The 23,341-nt window shown below is 37.4% G+C and overlaps 1 protein-coding gene across 2 annotated transcripts in view; it reads right to left on the bottom strand.

The window, feature by feature from the left end:
• The window catches only part of Med (Smad/Smad4 homolog Medea), a 235,207-nt gene that overhangs the window by 88,587 nt on the left and 123,279 nt on the right, over positions 1-23,341 (bottom strand). For both annotated transcript variants that reach the window (XM_090381912.1, XM_090381911.1), the window contains exon 10: positions 10,626-10,688. In XM_090381912.1, the coding sequence (XP_090238038.1) occupies positions 10,626-10,688 (63 nt within the window). The remainder of the gene's footprint in view (positions 1-10,625; positions 10,689-23,341) is intronic.

Raw genomic sequence — 23,341 nt, forward strand, 5'->3', positions numbered from 1 at the left:
TTGGGAGAACGGTAGAGACAACAGATGAATTTGACACAATGAGGTAGAGAGATTTTAAGCCAGAGAAGATTGAAAAGAGGAGATTCCAAATTGCCGAGTCTCTGGCAGAGAATATCGGAACAAACATATGCACAAGTACCACCTTTGAGGTGACAGAAATCATACAGTGAATAATTTGGGCAACTGAGATGAACAGTAGTTGAATCAACCGATAACTGAGATTCTGTCAGAAAAAGTAGTAGTAGTGGCATGTGATGCAAGAAAGCAAGTGTATGAGCTTATGCAGCATCATCCAAAAAAAAAAAAAAAAAACACACCATTCCCTCCAAATGCCTGTCCAGTTCCTCCTTAAATTTATTCAACCTATCAACTTCCACAACAACATATGGAAGTTTGTTCCAGCAATTAACCACCCGCTGGCTAAAGGCAAATTTCCGCACATCTATTCTACATCTGTCCTTTCTTAATTTGAATTTATGCCCCCTTAGGTTCGTAATCTGAACAAGTGGAAGGATCCCATCAGAATTTAGCGTGCTCAACCCATTCAAGGCCTTCTACACCTCAACCAGACCACCGTGCAGGTGCCTAGTCTCCAGCCACTGCAATTTGCAGAACTTAAGCCTCTCTTGGTAAGAGGATCCCTTCATTCCCCTCACCAATCTTGTTTCCCTTCTCTGTACATGCTCAAGTAAATCTACATCCTTCGTAAAATGAGGCCTCCAGACCTGTACGCAGTACTCAAGGCATGGCCTGACCATTGCCTTATACAGAGGGATAATCACCTCCTTCTCCCTGCTAGCAAAATTCCTATATATCATTGACAACACCCCATGACCTGCCCTGGCAGCCTGTCTGCATTGCTCAGAAAACTTCATATCTGACTGCACAATTATTCCCAGGTCTTTTTCATTTTCTACCACCTTAAGTGTAGTACCACACAGTTGGTACATTTCTCTGGGGTTACTTCTACCCATATGCAGTACTTTGCATTTGTTAAGGTTAAACTTCAGTTACCACTTCTTAGCCCATCTGCCCAAATTATCTAGATCCTGTTGCAGTAGCACACTGCCATTACTGTCATTAACAACCCTGCCAACCTTTGTATCATCTGCAAACTTCGACATGAAGCCTGATATATCTTCATCAATATCATTGATAAATATACAAACCTACAGTGGACCTAACACCAAACCCTGTGGGACTCCACTAATAACATTAGTCCAAGAAGAGCAGCACCCATTGATTACCACCCTCTGTCTTCTCCCACTTAACCATTCTTTTATCCATTGTAGCAACTTACCCTTAATACCATTCTGCTCCACTTTGTACACTAGTCTTCCATGTGCACATTGTCAAAAGCTTTCCTGAAATCCAAATATATGATATCAAAATTATTTTTTGCATCCAGTTCCTTTGTAACCACATCATAATATCCTATCAAATTTGTCAGACAAGACTTTCCCTTAACAAACCCATGCTGTGTCTGAATTATTGCTGCAGTCTTGTCTAGATGATCCTGCAATGCATCTTTAACCAGTGACTCCATTATTTAACCGGAACAGAAGTTAAACTAACTGGTCTGTAATTACTCGTGTCACCCTTTGATCCCCCTTTGTGAATTGGGGATACATTTGCACATCTCCAGTCCGTGGGAATCTCCCCTGAGTCCAAGGGTGCTCTCATAATTATGGCTAAGGGTTTGCTTAGTTGCTTTGCCGCCTCCTTTAATATAACTGGATAGATCCCATCCATCCCAGGTGCTTTTGTTATGTTTAACTTCAACAATTTCTCCTCCACTTTGCTCTCAGTTATTAAAAAATCATTAAGCACCCTGTTACAATTTGATAACCTTCTTCCATTTTCAAACCTTAATAATTCCTCATGTGTGTTCAGTTTCTTTCAGTTGTTCTTGCATTGTGTGTTAATGTGCAGCAGACTCGCATGTATCTCCCGCCATTAATTACTGTGCATACTAATTAATTTCTATAAAATTTTTTTATATATTATGCCTGTAAACATGTATCTGATAATGCCTCTGGTAAAAAGAAAAGAAAAGTGATAACGTTAGATGAAAAAATTGAAGTCATAAAAAGATTTGAAGATAGTAATAGTAAAATACAAATTTCTCATCAACTTGGAATGCCTGAATCAACAGTTCAGACAATTTTAAGTTAAGCCAGTGCATATAAGGAAAAAGGTAAAAGACTGCAATCAAAAAAGAATTCCAATCTGCACAATGACCATAAAAACAAAAGCCTTGGGTATTTTCGCAATGTTAAAAGAAAAATCAACAATAGAAAACCTGGGTAGAGCGGTAACTGACAAAAATGTTCAAGGAAGTTCTTCAAAAGAAAAAGTGACTGAAGCGGAAACGGAAAAAAACTTTCACTGCCAGTAAAGGCTGGTTTGAACGTTTTAAGAAAAGAACAGGACTGCATAATGTTGCATTGATTGGAGAAGTGGCAAGTGCAGATAAAGATGCAGCCAAGACATATCCTGAAATTTTAAAGAAAATTGTTGATGACGGTAGCTACGCAATCAACAAATGTTTAATGTTGATGACATAGGCCTTTTTTTTGGAAATTAATGCCAAAAAAAAAAAAAAAAAAATCCGTTTCTAGCAAAAAAACAAAAGGCTCAACCAGGTTATAAAGTTTCCAAAGATAGAATAACACTTTTATTGGGAGGCAATGCAGAAGGTGATTTGATATTAATACCCATGGTTGTCTATAGAAATGAAATCCCAGATCTTTCGGTAAAGCTTTTAATAAAGCAAGCCTACCTGTTGTTTGGTGCTCTAATAGAAAAGCTTGAGTCACAAAAGCTTTATTTGAAGAGTGGTTCACTAGCTATTTTTGTCCAAAAGTTAAGGCCTACTGTGAAGAAAATAATCTTGCATTCAAAATTTTTATTAATTTCAGACAATACCCCGGGCCATCCACCAGCACTTTCTGATATGTGTGAAAATGTGAAAGTTATTTTTTTACCTCCAAATACGACAAGTCTTTTACAGCCTATGGATCAAGGCACAATCACTACTTTTAAGGCCTGTTATTTAGGCAGAACATTTGCGCAAGCAACTGAAGCAAAATCTGGAGATGGTGCAGTTACTTTAGTTGAATTTTGGAGAAATTACAACATCAGGAAAGCAACAGACAATATTCATGAGTCATGGTCTGAAACAACATCCAGCAATATGAGAAAAGTTTGGAAGCATATTTTGCCACATTGTGCAAATGATTTCTGTAGTTTCACTCATGTCAAGACTGTTATTGATGAAACAGCAAATATCAGAAGAGATCTAGGATTTGATGAAATCGACAACAGTGATGTTTGCAAATTTCTGGAATCACATTCAGAACAATTAAGTGATTCTGACCTCCTTAATATTGATGAACAACGAGCATATGACGAGGTGGAAATTTATGAGGAAGAAGTCGACATTAAAAGAACTTGAAGGAATATTTCGCGCAGCTGAAATTTTGAAGCAATTAATCATGGATGCAGACCCAGATATCGAGCACAGTATGCAAATTCACAGGAACACTGAAAAAGATGTATATCCATACAAGCAAATTTATGATGAAAGGAAGAAAGAAAAGTCTGCGCAAACCAGCCTTTTGAAATATTTTACAAAGAAATAAAGTGAGTTATATATGGTAATTTTTTAATTTCAATAAACTTTTGATTACTGTACTGCAAATATTTATAATTATCCTTTGCTTTCATACTGCTGTACATTAAATTTCCATAAAAAAATGTATTTTTAAAAATATTGATTGGTATATTGTAGGTCTTGGAACAAATTAGGCTATTTTGTATTGATTATTAACTTCGATTAGTGCGATTTCGCATAGCGCACCATTTTCACCGAACCAATTAATTGTGCTAATTGAGGGATTCCTGTATATATTTTGGGAGATTATAGTATCGATTATTCTGAGTACAAAAATTCATATAAAAGTGTCCAATTCTCAATGGATATAGAGATATAGCTGTTTGAAACTGGCATGCACAGCTCGCTGAATCAGATGTGACCAAGAAGCAGTTATAACCTGATGCTGTTTGGTGTTAGAAGCACTGTTAAGAATGCTGCACATCCTCAACACATGCCAAATATGCCTATATGGCGTTTTTCTATGGTTTTTGTGTTGGAAGTGCTACTGCTGCTTGTAGAGAATACCATCAATGGTTTCCTAACCGCAGAATATTGGATTCAAGAGCATTTACTAGTGTTTACAAAACTGCATGAGACTGGTACAGTTCCCAGAACTTATATTTCTTCTGAACGTGCAAATGAACAAAATGTGGATGAAATAAAACACATTCTTCAATCAGTGGAACGTAGTTATACTATTAGCACAAGAAGAATTTCTATGCGCATCAGTGTTCCACAGACAACAGTATGGCGAACAGTACATGAGCACGGCTTGTATCCATTTCACATACAGCAAGTGCAACACCTTCAACCAGGAGATGATGCCCAGCAATTGGAATTTTGTTGGTGGGTAAATACTAATCGCTTCTTAATTCCATTAATATGGGTGAAAGTAGCTTCATCGCTGAAGCTACTTTCACCCATGACGGTATCAACAACACCTGTAACTCTCATAGATGGTCAGACGAAAATCCACATACCACTGTAGAAACAAATTGTCAACACTGCTTCTCTGTAAATGTGTGGTGCAGTATCATCAACAACCAGTTGATTGGGCCTGTTGTGTGATAAAGTCATCATACAGGGCCCATTTACTTAGAATTTATGCAAAATTAACTTAAACTACTATTGGAGGATGTTCAATTGGCTAAAGGATTGGTATGTGCTTTCAGCATAACAGAGCTCCTGCACATTATACCCGTCTGGTGATACAATTTCTAAATCGAACTTTCCCTGAACGATGGATCAGCCACGGTGGTCCCGTTAATTGGCCACTAAGGTCCCCAAGACCTCACTCGGTTAGATTTTTGTCTGTAGGGATGGATGAAAAGTGCAGTATACAAAGAAAAGGTGAATAAAGAGGCAAATTGCTCACTCATATTTTGGATACTGCTGCCCTCATAAAGGAATGCCAAGACAACCTCAGAAGAACAACACGTCACGTCATGTTACCATGAGCGTTGCAAAGTGCACTAATGTTGGCGGTGGGATTTTTGGACATTTATTGTGAACTGAAAAAATTGACAAATTTTTTCAGTTCACAATAATGGTAAATGTGTTTTGTATTTAAAAAAGTCAATAAATACGAACAATAAGTCATTTATCATTCTTTAATACCTCTCATAATGGCTTTGTGCATGCCAGTTTCAAACAGCTATATCTCTATATCCATTGAGAATTGTACACGTTTATATGAACATTTTTTACTCAGAATAATCAATACTATAACCTCCCAAAATATTTACTATTCCGCCTGAATCACCCTGTATATATGTGCACACACCCACATATACAAACAGTATATCCTCACTTCAACAATTTAAGAGAATTCAGAAATAATGGCCAGCATCCACTGAATTATGCTTTTAATTCATATGGGACTTAGTGATGTAACTGCCTTGGTCTGATTATATTTACCATTAATTAAATAATTTTTGCAAAAAAAAAAAAAAAAAAGAAAGAAAGAATGTCAGGGAGCCAGGATTTTACGCATCAGCAGAGACAGCCATCTGAACCAATAAGCTTTAATCAGAGTTTCCACTACCAATATATGATACAGAAAAATTTCACACTGGATACTGCTGCCCTCATAAAGGAATGCAAAGACAACCTCAGAAATAAATGCAATAAAGTACAGTGTTACGTTTCATCATACAGCACTTTCTCATAACATTCTAGCCACTTCAGCAAATTATATGTATTTTTTTCAAGTTTAACAGACAATTGGATATAGTGAACAGACCATACCCCCAATAAAATCATCACAGGATGCCATATTAGCAATCAACAAGTTCATGTCATTACAGCAACACTCTAGAGATCAGTGGTTTTCAACTGGGGTGCCACATACTTTGGGTTTAAGTTACTTAAACTTAATTTTTTTTAAAAAATTTAAGTATTCATTTCATTATGAGCAGGTTCAGCGTCAGTAGTATTTTGGCACAGATAAAGAATTGGTAGTGGGGCACCAAGTAGAATTTTCATGTGGATATGGAAATGTTTTTGCTAACGAGGTTGGTACCATGACAGAGGTAGTGGGGGATGTTCAGGATGCATCGTTCATGTACAAGGAAATATCTAAAATGCGGAAAGATAATGAAATTTGGAAATGGTGGCTACTGAATTACTAATAGAGAGTGAGAGGCTTAGTCAATTAATGAGGAAGTAAATAAGCGTACCCAATTGTTGGAAAAATTTTTATCGATTTCTCCCTTTGTATCAGCACAGGGACAAATAGAATCTAATTTGGAATTCAGTGCGCAAGATCGCATATCAGATGAGTTACCTAAAGATACAGATAAATTGTTAACAACTTAGCAGAGATCTTTTGCCGATGTTAAAAAACCAATTTCAAGTTAACAGGAGAATAATATAATAATATTCAGAGCTTCTGATTCTTGTGATTGTAAGTCTAGTGTTGAAGTAAAAAATTTAGTGACCAAAACCTTGCAATCAGATTTTAAAAATGTAAAGGTTAAATCACTTAGTCATTAGTCTGTAATCGTGGGGTTGATTGAGGCAGCTTCTAAATCTGATGCTCAGTCTATTTTAGATTCAAAGTCTTTAAGTTCTGCAGGGTTATCCTCTGAAGTTCCACATAAGGGTAACCCTTCAATTTTACTGTATGACATTCCGAAGGATCTTGCGAAAGATGAAATAATCGAGAATTTATATATGAAGAATTTGGTTGATTGTGGACCTCTTTTCGATTTTCAACTAAAGCTAGAGTATCAGCTAATGTTCATTGGGTTTTAAGTTTCACCCCAAAAATTTATAAGCGTATTTCATCTCTTGAATGATTATATATGATCTGGAGTTCTCACAAATTTAGACCTTTCACAATAGTTACACGCTGCTTTTTATGTCTTGGTTATGGTCATACTACGCAGTACTGCATTCATGAGTCTCCATCATGTGGTCACTGTGGCCATGTGTTTGCAGAGTGTCCTCATAAGGAAGAATACGCTAGTTGCATAAATTGTAAAAGAAGGAAGTGGGATTGGCACATAGTTAGGGACAGTAACTGCTCCGAATATTTGAGAGCTTTAGAAACTAAAAGATTACGGACTGCAGATGAGTAGTGGATCTCAATCAATTGTACATAATGTAAATTTTCTTTCTAAGGAGAATTTTGAGCATTGTAACGTCTCTTATTCATCTGTACACAGTGTGAATTTTAATTCCTCTGATTTCACTAATAGTAGATCTGTGAAAAGTTCTATCAATATTGACATGAACATGCGTTAAATGTTATAACTGCAGAGAATGTTGTTATTTGTTCTGATGTCAATGCTAAATCACCTATTTGGTACAGACCCCGAGAGCCAGTAGTTCCTCTGACTCTTGGGGTCAGCTACCTGAGGATTTTATTATAAGTAAAAACCTTAATATTTTAAACAGACCACAACCTTATTTCACCTTTTATAGTCATTCAGGTGAAACGAATATTGATGTCTTCCTGGTAAATTCAAGTTTTGCTAAATCCTGCCCGAGCTGGACTCTCCAGCCTTCTTGGGTGTAAAGTGACCATTGTGCAATATCCGTTCAGGTTTCTCAACAGTACAGGTCCAGAGCTACTTCGTTACAACCAAATTTGATCCACTTCTCGATAAAAAATGTTTATTGGCCTGTATTTGACTTTTCTATCAATACTAACTTTCCTGGTCAGAGTTCTTTACCTGGTGATATAAATGCCTCTGTTTCGGCTGACATTATTCAGAAGGCAATACTTAAAGCATCGTATAAAGCATTCAGGAAAAATATATAACAACAAGGATTTGCCCTTGGTGGTCCTTTGACCTGTTGGACCTTCAGAAGTGAGTTCATTGAGTGAGGAGGGCTTATTAGAGACATAGATCGGCACCACACGACGAGGTTGAAAGGTATTATTCTGAATTTAGAGATATAAAAAGGCGTTATGTTAAAGAAATTGCAACTTGTAAAAGAAATACCTGGATCGATTTTGTTCAGGGAACTGGAAATGTCGATTCAATGTCGGTCTTTTACACAAGATCTCTAGAAACAGTCTTTTTCATCTGAAATCTTTGGAACGGTAACAGAAAACTCAGTGGAAACATCCTCCTGGACAGAAACAGTAAATGATATTAAACAATCTTTTTAAAGATGATGATTTGTCTCAGGATCTTGAAACTCGTAAAAGAATTCGCCATGCTAACTCAATATATGTCTCTGATTCTGTGATTGATCTTTTTACTGAATCTGAACTTTTCTGAGTTCCCAAGAAAATTAATGTGAAAAAATGTCCCGGCCCAGATTAAATTCAAAACATCTTCATCATCTATATGGCTAAATTAAAACTTGTAATTATTTTTCAATTAATGAACAAACGTCATCTGGAGGGCCTTTTTCCTTCTTGCTGGAAAACGGCTCTAGTTAAACTCATCCCTAAACCAAATAAGCCTGCTTCTGATCCTCATTCGTTTAGATCAATCGCACTATTGCCAACCTTTGGAAAGTTGCTAGAGAGAGACTGTCACTTCGTCTTGATAGTATTTTGGATGATAATAATCTTCATTCTCCTTATCAGTACAGATTTTGTCATGGACAGTCTGCTGAGGATGCTTTGGTAGATTTTGTCTATAACATTGCAAATTCATCCAGTAAGTATAATCTTGCTATCTTCATTGATTTCGAGGGAGTGTTTGACTCCCTTTGGTGGGAGAGTGCCCTTGATTGACTTAGACTTGCTGGCTGCTCCAGACAGTTATTTCTTCTATTTAGAAGTTACTTTATGGATCGTGCTATCTTTGTTAGATCAAGTTATAATCAATTACAAAGGAAGGTTTGTCGTGGTTGCCCTCAGGGCTCTATATTAGGTCCTCAAATATGGAACCTTGTATTGCATCAGTGGATTTCAAGACCATTTGAGGATGTAAAAATTATCGCATATGCTGATGACCTAACAACAGTTCTTATTCCAGGAAATACTTGTTTGGAACTTGAATTAAAAGCTAATATTGTCCTGGCGAATCTTTTTGATTGGACGGTAGAGAACAAACTTAAGATTAGCTCTGCAAAATCTAATATGGTGACTTTTGGAGGGAAGCTGAACATTAACCGACATTAATGAAAATAAATAACATCCAACTTCCACTGGTCACTCAGACTAAGCTTCTGGGTGTCATCATCGAGAGTAATCTTTTGTTTCTTCCACATGTCACAAATTTAATGATAAAACACATAGAACACTAGGCCATTGCTGAGCACTTCTGGTAAACTCGACACAACATTGACCCATGCCGCGATGTCACGGTTGTCAATCGGTCCCACCATTACCAACGCCATGCCTGGTTGGAGTCACTGCACATCACATGCTCTAATACTTCCGTCAACAGAAACAGAGGTTGTCATGTTCATCCTATTATTGAAGCAACAATTCTCACGACTGACAAATGGTGGTAACGTTGCCATACGTCACAACCACAGACTTCAACTTCCAACAGTTAGTTGTTGCATCATGCAGTTCACTGTGCATGACTGCCATCGCATGCTCTTAAGTTCTATGTTCCCAAAACTTTCAATCCAACAGTTAACTGATGAAGGGCAACATAAAGCCCAAAAGCTTTTTGTATTACTGATTACTGTATGTATCTAACATATTATATTTTTACTGTTTATCGTATGTATTTAACATTAAACCTAGTTTAACTACAACTCATTATTTTATTTTACTTTCCGTTCCGCTCGGTGCTACATAATAGAGAATATAGAAGGATATAGCATTTATGATTGTGCAATTGATGGCTATGTATTCAAAATTTGTGTAAAGGTTAAATACACTGTTGAAGTCAAATTTAGCTTTGAATTCAAGACTCATTTTGTAATAGTTATATATTTATTTGTTGTCAATAACAATGTCAATAATGTTAAATTTAAAGAAGTTGATGTTACAACTTTTTTTTTTTAAGTTAACTTAACAGTACATCGTAATTTTGTATTCTATTTTGGGGATTAAGTATTGGTTGCTGATAACTATGTCACTGTTACTGCTAAATGTGAAGATTTCTTTATTGTTAAAAGATTTTATTTATTTGTGAAACAAGGCAGAGTTGAACTAACATTCCAGGAGCCGCCCTGTCCTAAAACACACTTACTTATTTATATATATGTAGTTAGTTCACACATGAAAAATGTATATACTTGCAAAAGCATTAAAATAAATGGCATATTATCCTTTTGGAGATTTAACTGTTTAAAAGAAGTGCAATAACAATGCAACTTGTAGAAACACACTTTGGTCTGTTATGAGTATTAAGACCAGAGCTTTTTCCTATGCAGTTTAAGCTCTGCATGTTGAAAACCCACATAAAAGGAAAAGGTAAATCTGTCTTTTTAATTACACATTTTTTTTTTGATTAGATGCACAGAAACATCTATTACTCTGGCTACAGATGATTCTTTACTGTTTAAATAACTGATGTGAATAAACAGAACAATGTGGACATACCTGGCTGACTGGAAAGGGTACCTTGCAGAGCCATATCATTGTGCAGCTGACTGTGATGTTGCCCTAACAAGAAAAAAGAAAATCATTTTATTTAAGAATTCTCAGCATTCTTCTGGAGATATTTGTTATTAGGTTGCAAGCAATGTTTCAAAACTTAAACTCACTATTTCAGTATATGAAAAAGGTTACACTTAAACAATCCTTTTAGTAACATCTGAGATTAATAACAAAACTGAGTTGTAATGTTAGTGCACTGAATACTTTGGAAATATGACCCTTAACAGGTGTAATATATTGGCATAAGTTCATGAGTTAATTCAGCATTTTTGCGATATCAGTATATGCAATTAAATCCAGATGGATTTGATCCCATATAACAATAAATAAACAATGACCATACAAAAAACGCATATACAGTGGATGCTGCTTATTGGATATTTTGGAATATAGCTTAATTGATAATAATAACCGATGAAACAAGAATGCATTGCTCCATTTTCATTCTTTCAATCAGTGCTATTTATTGATGCAGGATAGAAATGTGTGTATATTCGAACCTTGAGGTTGTCACAGACATTCTATCAGATATGCTAGACAAGCTGTACTTGCTACTCGAGAGTCTAAAACGCTGATGGAACTGATATTCGTGTAACACTCAAGTCAAGTGGACCCAATTTCGGCAAAATCTGGACGATCTATGACAGCCAAATCCTCTGCCTGCACCTTCACGATGGTGGGACTGTTAGTAATATTGGGTATAACCTCCATGCACAAGCACACGGTGAGTGACCACCCAGATGTGAACCAATGCAAGGCGGTGGTCGAGGTGTGGCACCCACACCACATGGAGGAATGCCGCCCCTCTGTGTTACAAGGCAGTACTAGGTGGTAGATGACTCTCATCAACAGGTGCAATACCACCACTTTGCTTATTAGAGGCTTGAAGTGGTGGAACCCATGTTTAGTCTCCAGAGCTCAGTTCCGGTCAACCCTTCCCCATCTCTTCCATTATGCAGTATGATTGATGACTTTCGAGATTATGATGAACATCATGACGAGATCCAATCTTCCTTACATTTCGAGGGTACAGCTCTAAAACGGTGTTCGCAGGCTGGCCACTAGTTAGTACACTGGACCGAACCTATTGGTAACTCACTAGGAGGCTTCCAGATCAGCTAGTGTATAATCTTGCTACCTCTACTCTGTCAGATAGTGACTAGAGGAAGTCCGAGTAGTGTGTATGCGCGTGGCATTGTCGAGGCCACGTTATGTCAAGGATCTGGGTATATTCTTACCCTGTGTGTACGTCATATCCAAAAATTTCATTACTTCATATAGCATGCCCCACCCACTTTTTCTTACTATTGAATACACCATGAATTATCAAACTAATAGAGTAAGCTTATCTGCGAAAAGATCTAAACCTCCCAAACACTTCCTAATTCATTTCACAAATATACGTGGTCTCAATTCTAATCTCAACGCTCTCCATTTCCACTTGCAGTCTGCCAAACCCCAAGTACTTTTTCTGACAGAATCTCAGTTATCGGTTGATTCAACTACTGCTCATCTCAGTTGCCCAAATTATTCACTGAATGATTCCTTTTGCCTCAAAGGTGGTACTTGTGCTTATGTCCGTTCCAATATTCCCTGTCAAACCTGGTAATATGGAATTCCCTCTTTTCGATCTTCTCTGGCTTAAAATATCTCTACCTCATTGTGTCAAATTCATCTGTTGTCTCTACCGTTCTCCCAACTCCACTAATCACTTGGAGCTCTTTGACTTCCTCTCTTTACAACTTGACTTTCTCCAGTCCAACTTTCCTAACAGTGAGGTAATTTTCCTTGGTGATTTTAATGTTCACAACTCCAGCTGGCTTCCATTTTCTAGTCACACCGACCCAGCAAGACAAGATGCTGAGGCTTTTGAATTACTAATGACCTTGCACAGATTGTTCATTTACCTACAAGAATACCGGACAATCCTAACCATACAGCCAATACGCTTGATCTTTTTCTCACAAACAACTCTTCTAAGTACACAGTCGAAGTGAGAGGTCCTTTAGGCACCTCAGATAACAACTTGGTAATTGTCTCTTCTCCAATGGAACCTTTGTCTCATGTCTATTCCCAACCTGTTCAGATTACCTATTCCCACTTGTTCAGATTCCGAACCTAACAGGCGCATAAATTCAAATTAAGAAAAGACAGATGCAGAATAGATGTGCGGAAATTTGGCTCTAGCCAGCAGGTGGTTAATTGCTGGAATAGACTTCCATCTGTCATTGTGGAAGTTGATAGGTTAAATAAATTTAAGGAGGAACTGGACAGACACTTGGAGGGAATGGTGTGATTTTTTTTTTTTTTTTTTTTGGCTGATGCCGCATAAGCTTGCTTTCTTGCATCACATGCCACTATGACTACTACTACTATCTCGTGTTGTCTAGCATTACCAGAATGCAAAATGAGATGACCTGCGAGATTTCTTTTCCTTCTTTTCCTTGGTCGGACTACTGTTTCAAAACTTCTGATGTCAACGTTTGCTCAGATCGTGTCAGTGAAATTATTCTTGCAGGAATGGAATCCTTTATCCCAAACGCCACTTTAAAATCTCATCATTTATCTAAACCTGGTTTTCCAATAAATGTGCTAAGGCTGTTCAAGAGAACGTTGTATATCATAATTGCCTTGTTTCCAATTCTTCAGTTTCATTTTCTGCCTACACCAATGCTCACAACAATTGTAAAGCCGTTATTAATCAGTCCAAACTAGAGTTTGAACAGGCCAAGAGCAGAAAAGTTGCTTCTTGCACTAATGGTAGCCGAGCATTCTGGTCTCTTGCCAAAGCTATTGGCTGCAACTTTTGGCCATCTCTGCTCCCACCTCTGTCCAAACCATATGGTTCTGTTGTCACTTCAACCAAGGATAAAGCTGACCTGCTAGCATCCCATTTTTCTTCTAACTCATGTATTAATGATCTTCGTAAAACACCTCCCACCATTCCTAACATGCTTCATTCACTGCCTCCTATGGTCTTCCGTCAAAAGGATGTCAGAAGGATTTTGACAAATCTCGATGCTAAGAAAGCTCCAGGTCCTGATATTATTTCACCACTTGTTCTCAAAACCTGTGCTCCATGACTTACTCCTGTTCTTTGCCGCCTTTTTTCACTTTCTTAATTCCAAAGGTGTTTTTCCATCTGCTTGGAAATTTGCTCATATCCAGCCAGTTCCTAAAAAGTGACAAATCCCTCCCATCCAATTACTTCTACTCTTTCTAAAGTAATGGAGAAATCAATTAACCGCCAACTCTTAAATTACCTAGAAATCTTCCATCTGATCAATGATCGCCAGTATGGATTCTGTCAGTGTCGATCCACTGATGATATTCTGGCTTATGTTACACATTTATGGACTAATTCAATGAAAAAGTTCAGTGAAACACAAGCAGTTACTTGTGTTTCAAGTAACTGCTGTGTTTCAAGTAACAAAGGCTTTCGATCGTGTTTCTAATAAAGGTCTTCTAAACAAGCTTCCATCTTATGGTTTGCCAACTGTTTTTTGTAATTGGTTATCCAGTTTTCTCTCTGATCGCTCACTGAGGGTGATGGTAGATGGCTCTCTGTCTTCTAACTTCTCCACTAATGCTGGTGTCCCCTCAGGTTCAGTTCTTTCCCCCACTCTTTTCCTCTTGTATATTAATGACCTTCTTCCATTGACTGAGAATCCTATCCATAATTTTCTAGATGATAACACATTGCATTCCACTTTCCATTTTGAGAAACCTTGACCTGCTCATTCAGCTGTAACTTCTTGCAAATCTTCTACCAATTCCTTAAATGCTGATCTCCAGGTAATTCTCTAGTTGGGCAAAGACAACTTAGTTGATTGTCAGTCTTGTCTTATATCTCACAAAAAGGATTCTTCTGCTCCTATGCTTATCTTTGGTGACACTCCAATTTCTAGGCAAAATGATATCTTTTTTGGGGATTACCCTACCTTCTAATCTCTCTTGGCACAAGCACATTACAAATATTGCTTCCTCTGCATCTAAAAAACTTGGTTTTCTCTTTTGCTCTCGGTGTTACTTTTCTTCCAATCAGCTATTCACTCTGTACAAATCGCAAATCCGCCCGACCATGGAATATTGTTCCCACATCTGGGCAGTGCCCCCAAAACCTCTCTCAGGCTTCTAGATTCCATTCAGATGAGGGCAATTAGGTTAATTAATGATTCATCTCTAACAGAGTCTCTCCACTCGCTATCTCATAGACGTACTGTTTCTGCTGCATGCCTTTTCTATAGACACTTCCATGGGCACTGTTCTTCTGAATTGGCTTGTATAATTCCCACTCTCTCTTTCAAATCAGTCCAAACACGTGCAGCCACCAGGCAAAATAATATCTCTCTTTTGGGGATTACCCTACCTACCTTTTAATCATCCATCCAATTACTGTCCAACTTCAAACTCACAGAACCAACTTTTCATCTTCCTTGTTTATTCATTCAACTGCCGCTTTCTGGAACAACCTTCCTTCATACGTACTTCCTGAAAATTATAGCCTACAGAAGTTGAAGTCCAAAGTCAACAAATGTCTTCTGTCGTCTTCTCAACCTCCAACCCAAGCACAGTACTAAGTACTATAGGTTCTATTACCTCTCGTGTTTGGGGTTTACATAAAAAAAAAATATATAAAAAGGTGGAGTCGGACAGAAAGAAAACATTAAAATCACGCAATATAAAATACTTTAATTTGACTGCCTACTGCTCCTCTGAAAAATTTATCAATAAAAATGAAACTGTCAATGTTTCTGAAAATCCAAACAAACTATTAAAAACAATTTTAAAGAAAATATTAAAATCAAGAATTAGAGAAGGGTTAATGCTCTACAGCAAAACAGTCAGATTAGTATGAGTACAGATAAAGTACTTTCTTTCAGAGAGTAATCACAATGACAACCATATTAAATGTATAAAGCAACAGCAATAACTGGACATACAGCATATCAGAGTTCAAGAACAAATCAGGATGTTATGTAATCACTAACACTGTATATGCATGAACTTCGGTAAGTGGGAAAAATTAAAAATTACAAAAACTGAAGCACTGATTACAAAAAACAATTTTTTTTATATATCTGTATAGGTCTCATCAGGACTTCATAAAAAGTGATAATGTTATATGAATGATAACATTATCCATGAGCACAACATGCATGGTGTGTGTGTGTGTCAATATATGTGTTGTTTCTAAAAACATGTCCTATAAAGTTCTTTTGTCTTCTACTTAGTTTTTTTTATTAACGTTCTCTCTTCTCCTACTTTCCTTGTTACTCACTCTCTCCACCCATTTCACCCTTTCCATTCTCCTTCACACCCACATCTTGAAAGCTTCTAGCTGTCTAATCTCTTTTCACAGTGTCCATGTCGCTGAGTGATATAGTACAACAGTCCACATTAATGTTTTCACCATTTGCTTTCGTAATTCCTTCTTGAATTTTCTTCTCAATAGTTGTTTTCTATTACTTAATGCTTCTTTGCCATTGCAATTTTTGTTCTATTTCCTCCAGGCTTTTCCCATTTTTCTGTCATGCTTCCCAAGTATCTCTATCTGTCCACTGTTCCAATCTTATTCCATCTAATGTTACATTGATTCTTCTTCCTGGCCACTTTGAAATTAACATTAACTTGGTTTTCTTGCTGTTAATCTTCAAGCACACACTATCCCACCAAAAGTCGTTAAGTACTTGGGGTATGAACAGAACATACATTTAACAAAATAAATTAATAGTGTGTTGGCACACCTTTGGCCATAATGAATTGTTAAATGGATTGTACATTCTGCATTCCAGCTCATCCCAAAGATATTCTGTGAGATTGGGGTCAGCCTCTGTGTCAGCTGCTGCAATATTTTGATGTTAATCTCTTCAAATTACAAGTTTACAATCCTTACTCTGTGACATGGAAATGCTGTCATGTACATGGGACTCTTCCATAAAATTGCAGGACACACAAAATTGTCCAGAACATCAATTTAGGATACAGTATTCATGGTTCCATGCATCACTACTAGCAGACCTAGTCCATGGCATAGGAATACTTCCCAGACTATAAAACCTCATCTTTCCAGCTGTGAAGTTGGGAAAACACTTTGGTATAAAGCATCCTTCACACCTAAACACATCAATCAAACTAGCACAGTGTATAGTGTAAGTCATTATTTCACAGACCAATTTCCACTGATCTACAGTCCAGGTTTGTTTTGTTTTTAGGAGCATTAGCAACTAAGGCCATATTGCTCCAGGATATGCAGTGGTCATTCCCTGACCTTTCCGCATCCTCCGTATTTGGTGGTGATGGGCTCGAACCCCGGTCTAATCAAGAAGCGTGCGCTTCCCACTGCTGCTCCTTCCCACCTGGCTACGGAGGCACCTCTACAGTCCAGGTTCAGGTTGCTTCGTGCCATGCCAATCAATGGCATGCATTTGTTTTTGTTATCAATTGCTTATGGGCTACAGTTCTCTCTGTGTTGTGGAAACACTTATGGGTCCAAACTGAGACTGTCCAGGACTTGATGGCTGGTTACCTCATCTTCTGATTCCAAATTACAGGTGCATCTCAGTCATGCACAAGGTTGTGTACCTGTGGAAATCCACAGGTTAACTGAAATGTGGGTTTAACCATTAGCTTGAAGTTCACAGGTTGAGTGCAATAGTTTTTGAATCTAAATAATTAATAAAATTAATTATTAATTAATATACTAATTCCAAAAATTAATATATTAATTCATAAAGTACTATTTCTATTAGTTCTTTTGTAAGTAACACTGTAATTTGAAAATGGTAATATGTAGTGATTATCTATAAGTTAATTATATAATGAAACAATACCATGTAAATAATTCAGTGTTATTAGTATGGGCCACATTTGTAGTCAAAAGGAATTTATTTTGTAGAGATGGGTGGTGCAAGGGTTTTTGCTATGTCACTGAGGGTATCTTAAGGTTCAGAGAAACTTATAATTGGATAATTGGGAGGAAACAGGGGTAGCACAGATACATTTTTATCTGATATAGGACAGAGTAATGCAGCTGAGTGGTCAGGAGCGGGAGTGCAGTAGCACACGCTCTTTGAGTAGACCAGGGTTCAAGTCCCTGACTACTAAATACGATCGATCTGCCAACCCGCACTGGACCAGCGTGGCAGACACGGTCCAATTTCCTCAACATGAAATATTGAGGAGGCTTCCATCACACAGTGGGTTAATAATGGCTGCAGTTTTTGATGCATGCAATCATCTCAATAGTTTTTGTATGTTACTGCAACAGCTGATAATGGCAATATATTCTGAGAATAGCAATGTTTGAAATCAGTGGGGAACTAATGCTAAGGAAACAACCTTCATTAATTTCAAGGGTTGTCTTACAGTAGTTAACTACACAAGAACACTTGGTAGTCTTAACTGTGTTTACACAGTTAAGACTAAGGCAGTGTGCTACTGCAACAGGATCTGGATAATTTGGGCAGATGGGCTAGGAAGTGGCAACTGAAGTTTAACCTTGACAAATGCAAAGTACTGCATATGGGTAGAAGTAACCCCAGAGAAACGTACCAACTGTGTGGTACTACACTTAAGGTGGTAGAAAATGAAAAAGACCTGGGAGTAACTGTGCAGGCAGATATGAAGTTTTCTGAGCAATGCAGACAGGCTGCCAGGGCAGGTCATAGGGTTTTGTCAATGATATATAGGAATTTTGCTAGCAGGGAAAAGGAGGTGATTATCCCCCTGTATAAGGCAATGGTCAGGCCATGCCTTGAGTACTACATACAGGTCTGGAGGCCTCATTTTAGGAAGGATGTAGATTTACTTGAGCGTGTACAGAGAAGGGCAACAAGATTGGTGAGGGGAATGAAGGGATCCTCTTATCAAGAGAGGCTTAAGTTCTGCAAATTGCAGTGGCTGGAGACTAGGCACCTGTGCGGTGATCTGATTGAGGTGTATAAGGCCTTGAATGGGTTGAGCACGCTGAATTCTGATGGGATCCTTCCACTTGTTCAGATTACGAACCTAAGGGAGCATAAATTAAAATTAAGAAAGGACAGATGTAGAATAGATGTGCGGAAATTTGCCTTTAGCCAGCGGGTGGTTAATTGCTGGAATAAACTTCCATCTGTCGTTGTGGAAGTTGATAGGTTGAATAAATTTAAGGAGTAACTGGACAGGCATTTGGATGGAATGGTGTGATTTTTTTTTTTTTGGCTGATGCTGCATAAGCTCATACACTTGCTTTCTTGCATCACATGCCACTACTACTACTACACTAATGTCAAGAGTCTCATCAATAGAATGAGTGAATTTGAACACCTAGTTAGATAATTAACACTGGCATAATAGGGCTAAGGGAAACATAGTACCATGCTGAAATAGGGGATAAATATTTTCCTTATGGTATGCATATTTAAGAAGGATATGGAAAATATAAAGGGTGATGGGGTCATGTTTCTTACCAAATGCAGCCTGAGTGCAACTAATGCATTTTCAGATTCAGAGGTTATGCTGTTGTTGTTGTTTGGTTTTTAGGAGCATTAGCAACTAAGGCCATATTGCTCCGGGGATATGCAGTGTCATTCCCTGACCTTTCCACATCCTCCGTATTTGGTGGTCACAGTCTCGAACCCCGGTCTAATCAAGAAGCGTGTGCTACGCACTGCTGCTCCTGCCCACCTGGCTACGGAGGCGCCCTCAGAGGTTATGCATACTAGTATAGAATCTGTGGGTGTGAGATAGTTGGAAGCAAAAGTATAATGAGAGTGGGAATAATCTAAAGACCAGAAGGCAGTTAAGATTATGACAAGAGCCCCTACAAGCAAATGGAGTGGGTTAGCAAGTGTAAATATCTTATTATGGGTGATTTCAATTTGCCCCTACCTGATTTGAGCAAGTGGAAGGAAAACAACAAGGGAAATAATTTTTAAATCACCTAAACTACTATTTGCACCAGCATGTTAGAAAAAAATGCCAGGAAAGAAAAATATTCTAGACCTGATTATCTCCCATGAACCAGATGACATCATAGGGCTGACAGTACAAGAACCATTAGCAGGAATGATCATGGAATTTCAAGTTGTTTTTTTTTTTTTTTTTTTTTTTTTTTGATTTGGTAGTTGTTGGCGCATCGGCTTCTATGGCCATATTGCACCTCCCAAGGTTTTTGCAGTACTTTGATCCAAGCCCGAGGCGGGAATCGAACCCGCGACCTTTGGGTTGCCGGGCAGGTACTTTACCCACTCGGCTAGCCCGGTCGGCGTTTTCAAGTTGTGTGATGAGGAGAGAGGTAGCAGTTTTTAAAGGTAAGGAATGGGTTTTAATTTAAGGAAGGGAGATTACGGTAGCTTAAGGTAATACATAGTCTCTATCAACTGGAGAAATAGCACACAGAGTGCAAATACATTAGAATCATTGTATATCTTTAAAGCTACAGTCACAGAAGCCTTGAAAGCATGTACATCATTAAGAAAATACATCAAGAGAAAGATGCCGAGATGGATGAACAGTGAGCTGACCAATCTAACAGGGCAAAAAAATGGCACGGGAATGCAGGTGGATACTGTCCCATGGCTCCAAAGCTGTTGCAAATGGTTATTTTAGTTTTTTCTGATTAAGCAATTTGAGTAAATTACCTTATACACTTTTGTAGGGCCTTTGCCAAGTATATTCCAGTAGTAGGGGGAAAGAGAAGGGATTTTTTTAATTCTTGCCATTGCTGACAACAGCACAGTCAGTCAGCAAAGTCTTCTATAGGTGGATTTCTGTTACAAGAAAGAATATAGCTGAACATGCAAAGTGTTGATGTCCTGTTTCTGCACAGCAACATATCAAAAAGTTTGTAAAATAATTATATTATGAATATATTAATTTGTTTATCCAAATTTAATTATCTTTTAAAAATTGTTATTATAAGCAATAAAAATATTAACTATATTGTTTTATTTTAATTTAAAATTAACTATGTTGCACTATTACTGATTTGTGCAAGATTTAAGACAACTGCCCTTAATATGTAATTTCATTATTTATTTTATTTTAATTTTTTTTTCACAGGTTCCAGGCTGGGATGCATATACAAACAATGCAGTTTGGATTCAATTCTAGTTTCTGTGGGTTGAATTCAGTTACAGCTGCTGGAGGTGCAGTTCTTATAGTAAGTCGATACTGACTTACTAGAGCATCTGGATCCTGTCATCTGTGGACTCCCACTTTAGCATTAGCCAAAAAAAAAAAAAAAAAAAAAAAAAAAACCCCTTCTCATTTCACCCATCCATTCACTCCAAAAGTCTATCTAGTTCAGCCTTGAATTTATTTAAGCTGTCAACTTCCACAAAGACAAATAGAAGTTTGTTCCAGCAATCAACCACCCACTGGCTAAAGGCAAATTTCTGCACATCTATTTTACAACTGTCTTTCTTCAATTTAAATTTATGTCCCCTCAGGTGCATAATCTGGGCAAGAGGAAGAATCCCATCAGAATTGAGCTTGCTCAAACCATTCAAGGCCATATATGCCTCAATTAGCTCACCTCGCAGGTGCCTAGTCTCCAGACGCTGTAATTTGCAGAACTTAATGCTTTCTTGGTATTCCACTCACTAATCTCGTTGCCATTCTCTGTACTTGTTCTAGCAGCTCTACATCTTCCCTAAAATGAGGCCTCCAGACTTGTATGCAGTACTCAAGGTGTGGCCTGACCACTGGCCTTATACAAGGGGATAATCACCTCCTTATCCCAGATAGCAAAATTCCTACATATCATTGACAAGACCCCATGAGTTACTCTTGCAGCCTGTCTGCACTGTCCTGAAAACTTATCTGACTGCACAATTACCCCTTTTTCATTCTACACTACCCTTGGTATGTTACTCTGGGGTTACTGCTACCCATATTTTGCATTTGTCAATGTTAAACTTCTGTTGCCACTTTGTCAGCATACTGAAGTTTAACATTAGTAAATGTAATTCCTGAGCAATAAACATGCAGATATTTTTCCCACATAATGTCCAACCATTATTACTGAAACTCTGTCAGATCTTTACAGTTTTCTCAGAAATATCAGACTCTCTTTCATTGATTTTCCATGGACTAATTAAAATTTCTCTTACTTTCCTTTAAAATGCATATTTATGGGTTAACTATGTTGTATTTACACCGATACTATATAGCTAATTATCAAAATCCATAAGGATTATGCCCTGTGCATTTCGTTTTCAAAATACATTACTACCACACCCTTGGCATCTCTCATATTGTGGATATAACTTCGCAACTGTGATGGCTTGTTGTATTGCCTGGGTACCTGCCCGTCCACTGATGACGAAGCCCAATAGCTTCAAAACGATCGTCTGGGTGGTGGTACCGCTGAAAATAAATAACAGTAGTCTTCTCTACTAGAGAAGCGTTATTTATTTGAAGTAATGCAATAGCAGCTATCTCCTTGTGAAGGCAACCACAATATGAGATACAATTAAAATGATGCCCTCTACGCTACATACGTAGTTCAAGTTTAGGGGTTAACTATGGTGTATTTACACAGATACTATATTGTTAATTATCAAAACCCATAAGGATTATGCCCTGTGCATTTCATTTTCAAAAGTAGATTTGTATGATAAATGACTTTGGTTTTATTTTGTGTCATTGCTCTTGAGAAACTGACAGCTCACACATAATATATATATATATATGATATATAATATATACTATCATTGAATTATATTAAATATTAACATAAGTTAAATTATAATAAAGTGAATAAATAAATAATTACGCATTCATTAGAGGCAGCGACATGCAATTCCTCCATATGAAGCTGAAATACATCCAATTTTTAAATTAAATAAAATAAAACATAAGCCAGTAGTATGGCAAAAACTGTAGAGCGAAAATTAACATAAAATAACCCAAATAAACAAACGAATGAAAAGAAAGAATAGATATAAATAGTAGCCCAGAAATCCTTGTATAATTTCGAACTTTAAATCCAATTAACAAAAACTATACAAAATTTAGGATAATGCCAATTACATATTAATTTAGCGGTAACCCCTTCCCCCCGAGAGGTACCAGTTCCAAAAGACGTGAAATATCACCAAAAGAGGGTTAAAGGAACTACCAAACGATAACAAAATCAAATTAAATTAAAATAAAATAGACTGACCATCATGCCCCATATCGACAGAGGACCATGAGGCCAATAATGGTCATGGAATCGCTGCATTTCAATCGCTATACAAATCGTCGCCATGGTGAAAAGATCGAAGTACCAATTCACCCTCCCTCCTCCGATCAATCCACCAATGCAGAGGATTTGCACGGCGGTGGTCCTTATGCAGCGAAAAATAAAATATAGAACAGATAGCACTCTAGAGCAGAGCCACACCACTGACATACTGTAAGCTGAATCAGCTTATATAGAAGAAAAAAGGAAAATAGATGGCGACATAGGCGTTGCTAAATTAGTATATCGACCCGTTACTAATGAATTATATTAAATGTTGACGAAAGTTAAATTATAATAAATAAATAAATAATTAAACAATGATAGTATACATTTCGGCTTCATATGGAGGAATTGCAAGTTGCTGCCTCTAATGAATGCTTAATTCATTAGAGGGTTCCCTTTAACCCTCTTTTGGTGATATTTCACGTCTTTTGGAACTGGTACC

This window comes from Mastigoproctus giganteus, chromosome 9 (assembly GCF_048544385.1).
Source record: "Mastigoproctus giganteus isolate SK-2022 chromosome 9, ASM4854438v1, whole genome shotgun sequence".
In the NCBI taxonomy this organism is placed as follows: Eukaryota; Metazoa; Arthropoda; class Arachnida; order Uropygi; family Thelyphonidae; genus Mastigoproctus; species Mastigoproctus giganteus.